This window comes from Malus domestica, chromosome 06 (genome assembly GCF_042453785.1).
Source record: "Malus domestica chromosome 06, GDT2T_hap1".
NCBI classification, from domain to species: domain Eukaryota; kingdom Viridiplantae; phylum Streptophyta; class Magnoliopsida; order Rosales; family Rosaceae; genus Malus; species Malus domestica.
Genome location: NC_091666.1, coordinates 25,239,546 through 25,248,506, shown reverse-complemented (window position 1 = coordinate 25,248,506; position 8,961 = coordinate 25,239,546). Strand labels below are relative to the sequence as shown.

Here is an 8,961-nt window from a genome sequence, read left to right as displayed (position 1 = left end):
TCATTGGAAATGAACATTTCAAATAGTAGGTAGGTAAATTAATATGGTCTAATTATATAAATACAGACACACACACACACACACACATAAATACACACACACACACACACATTTTGAATCAAATAACATTTTTGTACATGGTAAGTAAACTATTTTTTTAAATGTATTATTACATATATTAGGTTTTTTTTTTTTGCCAATATATATATATATATGAACTCATAATGCCAAATACATAGAATTAAGCCAACAATTCTCATATTTGATATTAATATGCAATGAAGTTTTTAACATTAATGTCTTATTTTTCTTTTATGTGAAATCATTAACTCTCTCCTTACAGTCTGTATAGAATTAATTGTGCACATCAAATATGCAATAGGGGTATTTTAGGCATCTAAAAAATGTAAAATGTGTAAAGTAATATGTAATTAATGAATTCACTTAGGTGGATCCTAATTATTGGATTTTTTTTAGTAAAAAGATTATGTCGGGTTTATAAGGAAAAAAATTGAATTTGAGGGGTTAAAGTCATATTTTCAATATAAACTAATCATATTCTATCTCAATTGCAAAGAAAAATTATCACCGTATCTATTTCAAAAGCCGCATTCATTATAGTTTGGACATTGTAATCGTAGTAAATGGACATGGTTTAGGTGCAGGCAATGCCATACCTGTCACCAATAATTTGTAATCATAGACGACACATTTGGTCATATGTCACTTTCTTAAGCTATTAATTTAATAAACCAATAATTGGTTTCTTAGGCGTGCTACTACTTTGGCTTTACACCAATCGCGATCAACAAGGACCTTTCTCATGTATTGTTCTGAAAAGAAAGATAAGAAAACCCATATACTTAGATAATAACATGTAAGCTAAATTGTACCAAAGATTCCTGATTTATACCATGAGTTTAATTTTAATTTTTGAACTCTACTAATATTTCTCCTGTTCTCGAATTATGTTATTTGTTGTACTAGTAGTTTTTTTCGTTAACTCCATCAACTTTTCTGTTAAGTTGATGGATAAAATAGGAATTTCATCAAAAAAAAGAAAAAAAAAAGAATTTGGTAAGGAGAATTACTTGGTTCCTCAAAGATTGAGAAGAAACTCCTTAAAATACATCAAGACATTCACAATAATTGTGTTTCTAATCGGAACTCCTCAAAGATTGATAAACAATTTTAGTTTTGATTGATTTTTTTTTTTTTTTGCAGAGATGATCTTTATATAGTGATATATCATATGATAAGTTTCGATTATACACACGAAATTTTACGAATGGGCCACAAAATATTTTGAGGAAGAACTCCTCCTTAACATTAAGGAGCCAAACTCTTCTCCTTTTTAAATAAATTAGATATTTTTTTCTGTATTAAAAGACCACTATATCCTTAAATTTTCCAAAAAAACTAAAATAGACTTGGCAAAAATATCACTCATGCAACGAGAAATTAAGTTAAAAAAGGGGAGAAATTAATATAAAAGTTTAGAGACGGAAGTAAACATGAGATTGTTAAATAACCATTCTTCTTGCTCTAGGAAATTTTCATTGTAACTTTTCTTTTGATCTAAAAAATAACCATTCCGATTCCCACCTATCCCAACGGCAATAAATCGTAAGGCAAAGTCAGTTGCAATTAGAACAATCCGGATATAGAATTTTGATTAGTCTTTGAAAGGTTAAAAAAAAATCTACTCCTTAATTCACTCTTTGCATGACCTTTCTTTTCGTGGTGGCCATCATTTCTTGCTTCCCCACAATGATGCAAACTACTAACGGAGATGAGGCTTCCATTTGTCAATTAACAAGCCAAAGTTTTGTTTCTTTTCGAAATGAAAGTATTTTTCTAATATTTCAAAAAATGTCAACTCTTGTTTCGTGAAGGATGAATGATATGATATGGTATATGATAATGAAATCAGATCTTTGCCAGATCTTCTTTATGAGGATTACAGAAATCTGTGAATCGTATTCGTTCATTGTACATCGTACTGGTCAGAAATTATTTTAAATATTTTTATTTAAAATTAAACACAAACAGTATCTGACAAAAACTAATCGCACGATATATGATTCACGAATTGTCAGATTTCTCACCAAAAAATCCAAAGAGGATCCTGTTGGTATGATATTGATCCCACGGCCAAAATACACCACCGGTGAAGAAGCAAAATTGGGAAGAGGTGCTCTGCACTTTTTCATACACACAAATTGGATTCATCCACAAATAGTGTCATCCAATACGTGGCCTGGAAAATGACACAATCCTAATTGTACTGGCCACCCAATGACATCACGTGACTTCCACCGCGCACTATGTTGGACTCAAAACATTTGTTTATCCAAAACTCCACATAATTCAGTTCTAAATGAGAACGTCGGCAGTTGGTGATGTACATAAAAATTCGAATGTTTTTATGAATTAGGTAATGTTAGTGGACTAAATTTTTTAAACTAAATTTGTAAATTATATGACATGTCATTAATAAAAAAAATAAACTCATTAATCAATACTTAAATAATAATTTAATTATCAACAATCATATATATATTTTACAAAATTTCGTTTAAAAAAAGTCAATCTTCTTGACTTTAATTTTAAAAATTATGATAGTTTTAGAATATCATTTTAATTGAGAACAACAGTATGGCGAGAATGAGGTGTTTTGCTACTTGACACTTATGGCATGTTTACACACTACGTAAGAGCAAGTCCAGCCTTGCATGTAGGCTGGGGGACAGGGGAGAAGAAAGGGCCCGAGGGCCTGTCAATCAGCTCCAGCCATGAAGAGCCCGAGCTCGTGGAGAAGGCCCGAGCAGAAGGCCTGTCAATTTGTGACAGCTCGTGAGCCCGAGCTCTTCACCCATTTTTTATTTTTTTCTGTCAGGCGCGTGCACCCCACTCGCGCGTGGGGGCGCGTCGCCCGACAGCTTTTCAGAAAAATCAAGCGCCTTTTGCAGTGCTCTCAGTTACCGTTGGGAAGCCACGTGGCTTCCCACGGTCTGTTCGATCTCAACGGCTCCTTCATTTGGACCGTTGGATCTCAACGGTAAAAAAAATAAAACAAATCTTATTTAATATCAACCGTTCGATCTGAGATCAACGGTCGATATTAATATGCTTTATAAATAAAGAAAAAATAGTTTTAAAATTAAGAAAAGTTACCGTTGTGACACGTGGCACAATCTGGAATGTTGGAATTCAAATTTTTTTAAATCCAACGGCAGAGATTAATTATTTGAATTTTTTTTTAAAATGGAAAAAATCTGAAAAAAATGTAAAAGATCTGAAATTTTTTTTGTAAAAAATTGTTTTTACTTTTCTATAAATACCACTTCTTCTCCATCTACCTTATCCGAAATTACAAATAATTTTATTTTGTATTATTTAAACAAACAAAAAAACTAATATTTTATTGCCTATTGCCAGGGGGAGGGCTCCAAGGGTGGAGATGCAAATGGCAATTACTGTTCATTAATGGCAGTTACTATTCATTAAAGGCAGTTACTGTTCAAAATGGTGGATTCAATAGTGGATTGCCAGGGGGCTCCATGGGTGGAGTTGCTCTAAGGGGAATAGAATGAAGGGAATGAGAATTGCACTACTTTCAAGGGATTCCGGTGTTTACCAACATTGGGGAAATGAAAGTATCGGTGGAGTCCATCTAAAATGGGGAATCAGGTTACTGATTTTCTCGGAATTGGACTACCAAATAATAGGTGGTATTCGGACTCCCGAAAAAAGCATCCATCCGGAATCAACTTTTCCTGCCCATTATACCCTTATCTCCTTCTTCCTTCAACTTCTGTCTCTGCTCTCTCTGTCAAATGAAGATTTAGCAGGTTTCATGGCCTGCGGGATTATGGTTTCATGACCAAAATCAGAAGGGAAGAAGATGAATATTTTGGAATTTCAATTTTGATCATTCGTCGGCAATGACTACAATCACTTCGATTCATCCCCGACTCGATCTCATGCGTCAGTGGCAACCCAAACTAAACATTTACAAAATAAAGAACAAATGAAGAGAGATGAATTGGTACGGGAGGGAGAGAGAGCAAGGATGGGGTTGGTGGTGACTAAAAAGGTTGTGGCTATGGGGTAAGGAAAAGAGATGGGGCAGGACAGAGGGTCACGATAAAAATGAAAAGAATAGGGAAGATAGAGATGGGGCAGGAGAGGGTCTCAATACAAAATGAAAAAAAAAAGTTTTACTAAAGAAACACTTTACTCTCTACGATACAAATAAATAAAAAAGTTTTAACTAAAAATAATTAGCAAATAAACTGGATTACTTACAATAGGGGTATTTTAGTAATCATGTTAATTTTCATTCTAATTCAAATGAATTAGTAAACAGTTTATATAAATCAATGTCATTCTTACTCCGATTTCAGATAGTTTTAGTAAACAACTCTAACATGAATCTAATTCTGATTTTACCTTATTCTAATTTATTTTTTATTCAATTATCCTCAATCTGATTACATATTAGTATACGACATTAAAGATTCGAATTGTCCATCAATCACAATACTTCTCTCTCATTCCTTTAGAATAGCGTGCATTTTTTTACAAAACAAAATAATAAAAAACTCTAAATAATTGTGGGGCTTCATTATTTTTCCTGCAATATTTATACATCCACCCATTTCTGCTTTTGCTATCTGCAACAACACAAACCCTTCAATTCCTCTCCACTTATACAATACCATGGCATTTTGTGTTGGTATTAAGGTGTCTAAATGGTTTACGACACTGCTCGTCCTCGTCCACTGCTTTATGATCTTGTTGATAGTTGCACTTTCCTATGTAGGTCTGCTTAAACCTTCCCAAGAGATGACCGAGTTAGAAGACTATCGTCGTCGACAAACTGACAATCATTTTGTTTTGCTGGATCGTCTGTGCCCGTCGGCAGTCCCCGTGCCGATCCATGTTCTAACAGAATACATCAAGAGGAAGCTTCCGGTAGTGGAGTTTGGTCAAGTTTTCGACAAATACACAAGGCTTGAAAGTCGGGACACAGAATGCAATATATGCTTGGAGTGCATAGAAAGGAGCCATGAGGTGAGGGAACCTTGCAACTGTGATCATGTGTTTCACAGGGAGTGTCTGGATAGTTGGGTCAATCAGGGCCAGGTAACCTGCCCTTTGTGCAGATCTCTGTTGTTTCCGGCCAAGAGCGAAATAACGAGCTGCGGCGAAGGAAGTTCAGGGACGACGGAGAGGGATGAAGCTTACTTTAATAGGTTAGGATTCATCATGGGATGAATAGGTTTTTATGAACTCTTACCCGCAAGTCTCGACTGTGTAAAAATGATTTTTCTGTGAATATTTGTTACGAAATTTCTAAATTTTTCTTTGCTTAAGGAACTTGCATTGACAGGTTAGATTGTTGGAATTTACTGTGGGATGAGTAATAACGTTGTTGTTAAATTCTTGCCGACATGCCTCGTACCGTGAAAGTAGTTTCTTGAATATATTCTTCAAGAATGTTTTTGCTCTCTTAATCAAGAGTACCTCACTGGGTCGCCCGTGACACGTGAACAAAGATCAAAATGGGCCATAATATATGCTGAGTTTAACTTGAACTTAATGTCATAGTCCAATATGGCGAGGAATGGAGTGATCATGTAAGCAATATGATAGAAATTGGGTAGTTCACAGGATCGGAAACAGATATCATTAGACTATCGATCACAATATGGTGTAAATGATATGAACAGAGAGTAAGCATGAAATTGAATGAATCTGACAAAGAAGTATTTGACAAATATATAGAGATGAAAATAACTTTTTTGGAGGAGTTGTGTTCTTCAAGAGAAGTTATAACTTCTCATGTTGAAATACAACTGTTCATATCCTTTAATTAATTAAATAAATAAATAATTATATTATTTTCTTTATTAATTAATTAACTTATTTCACTACAATCATATGTATATTAGTACACCAATGTTATAGTGTACCTTCACACATAATTACATATATTGTGAAAACCATGTTATCATAATCATATTCCAACATCTCCCACTTAATTATGATGACATCAATGGTTTCCTATTCTGATTTGTTTCTCAAGAGTATTACTCATAAACAAATTGAATGTAACATCAGATATGTGGCTTCTTTACCTGGTGCGCACCATTCCACTTTATCTGATAACATTTTACTCTTTAGTAAAATGGCATCATATCCAATTAACTAGGAAAAAACAATCCATACCCAGTTACAAATGCTGACTTAGCCCCACACTATACGCCACAGTGTTATATAAATTATTTCTTGAAACTTATTATGGATTTTACTTTCAAGATGATTTATTATAACCTGGTTAGCTCACTAGTGCCCTTTATCTTTAACCGACCAAGTACTAAAGAACCAGATAGAGTCGCATCTACTTGTCCATGTTTTAGGCGTCCCTAAAACCATACAACGATGTCCACCTCATATCTCACACTACAATACATCTAGATGTTTTGCAAATCCATTGTAGTCACATGCTCTCTGAATTTTTCTAAAGACAATCCCTTGGTCATCGGATCGGCCACCATCTCTTCGGAGGGTATGTAGTCGACCTTTACCTCTCATCTCTCCACTATATCTTGTATATAGTGATATTTAATATCAATGTGTTTTCCTTTGGAACTATTTGCTCCACTCTTTATCAGAAAGATGGCGAACTTATTATCACAAAACACATTGGCATGCTCCTTAGGTATACCTATATTTAAACTATCGATAAATTGTTTAGCCCATACTACAGTACTTACCGCTATGTTACAAGATATATATTCTGCCTCCATGGTAGACTTTGCAACACAGCCTTGTTTCTTACTTAACCAAGAAACAGCCGTTCCACTAAACAAGACAATGTTACCACTTGTTGACTTTTTATCATCCAAGTCACCTGCAAAATCTGCATCGCAATAACAAACTAAATCCAGATCATTTAATTCGAAACAAAGTTTCATACCTTGGGTGCCTTTTAGATATCTAATAATTCTCTTTACTGCCATCCAATGTTGCTTTCAGGGGTTGGATTGATATCTACTTACCAATCCAACTACATGACATATGTTAGGTCTTGTGCTAGTCATAGCATACATTAAACTCCTAATTGCTTCAGCATACGAAACATTTTGCATATCAATGATGTCTTGCTTATGTATCAGACACATATTTTTGGAAAGCATCACTCCTTTACAAACAGGTGTACTAACTAGCTTGCAATCTTGTATATTAAATCTTTTAAATATCTTATCCAGATAATTTTGTTGATCCAAATAGAGTGTTTTGGCATCTCTATCCCTAGTAATTTTAATTCCGAACATAAGATGCTTCTCCCATATCTTTCATTTCAAATTTGGATCCCATATATGACTTAGTATTTTCAATTATATCTATAGAGTTACCTGCAAGTAAGATGTCGTTTACATATAATGACAACAAACAGAAATTATCTTGGCACTTCCAAGAGTAAACACAATGATCCAATGGATTTATTTTGTAGCCCATTTCTATAATGGCTTGGTGAAACTTTAAATACCATTGTCTTGATGATTGTTTAAGGCCATACAACGACTTTCTTAATTTATAGACTTTGTTTTCATGTCCTTTGACATGATATCATTCAGGTTGAATCATATAGATGTCTTCCTTCAAATATCCATTCAAGAATGTTGTTTTGACATCTAATTGATGAAGTTCTAAATCCATTCTAGCAATAATTGCCATAAGAATACGAATGGATGTAAACTTCGCAACTGGAGAGTAAGTGTCCAAAAAATCTATACCGGGTTTCTGAGTATAACCCTTAGCTACAAGTCGAGCCTTAAACTTATCCAGGGTACCATCTGATTTGTACTTCTTACGAAGTACCCACTTACAACTGATGGGCTTTCTTCCATTAGGTAGTCAACTAATTCCCAAACTTGAATTTTCTTTATGGAATCTAGTTCTTCATTCATTTCTTGTTACCATTGTTCAGACTCAAAACTATCCATTGTTTCTTTAAAATTCCTTGGGTCTGGATTTCCCACGGAATGATCTACCTCCTCAAGATTGAAAACAAAGTGATCTTTCAATCTTCTAGATGGTTCCCTTTTTTTTTTACTCCCACTGATTTGATCATTTCTCCCACTATTTATATCTTCCCTGATAATATCATGATCATCTTCCATGTGTGTGTCATGATTGACATTGTTATGATCACCCATATTTACGTCTCCCACTTGATCATTGTCAATGTCATGGTCATAAGACAAGTCTAAATCAAGATGGTATCCGTAGGAGAATTTTCTTCTCCCAAAGATTCCAATTCTTGTATTAGATTAATCAAATCAGTAGTTTCAATAAAAGTAGCATCTCTACTCTCGATTAATCTTTCTCAGGATGATAAAACATATATTCGTTATTATTATCAGGATATCCGATGAATTTACATTCCAAAGTTTTTGCTTGTAATTTATTTCTTAATGGCTTTGGAATGAAGACATGTGCTTTACAACCCCAAACTTTAAGTTTGATAAATCGGGTTTTTGTCCATGCCATAATTCATATGGTGTCAATGGCTTTACCTTTGTATGAACTTTATTCCATATAAGCTGCAATAGCCAAAGCTTCACCCCAAAAAATGTAGAGGTAAGTCAACATAAGACATCATAGATCGCATCATATCCATTAGAGTTCGATTTCTTCTTTCTGCGATACCATTTTGTTGCGGTGTATAAGGCATAGTATAATTATGCCTTATACCATTCTCTTTGCAGAAATCATCAAAGGCTTCAAATTCTCCACCTCTATCACTATTAATGGTCTTTATGGATCTTCCTGGTTCTTTACTTCTACCTTAAACTCTTTAAATTTGTCTAAGGCTTCACTTTTATGTTGTAAGAAGTAGACATGTCCATAACGGGAATAATCATCGATGAAAGTCACAAAATATTT

General features: G+C 34.1%; 1 protein-coding gene across 1 annotated transcript; it reads left to right on the top strand.

The window, feature by feature from the left end:
• Nucleotides 1–4,725: 4,725 nt before the first annotated feature.
• Nucleotides 4,726–5,283, top strand: LOC103437474 (probable E3 ubiquitin-protein ligase RHA1A). The gene has a single exon (XM_008375940.3). The coding sequence runs from the start codon at nucleotides 4,726–4,728 to the stop codon at nucleotides 5,281–5,283; it is 558 nt and encodes a 185-aa protein (XP_008374162.1).
• The last annotated feature ends 3,678 nt before the right edge of the window (nucleotides 5,284–8,961 follow it).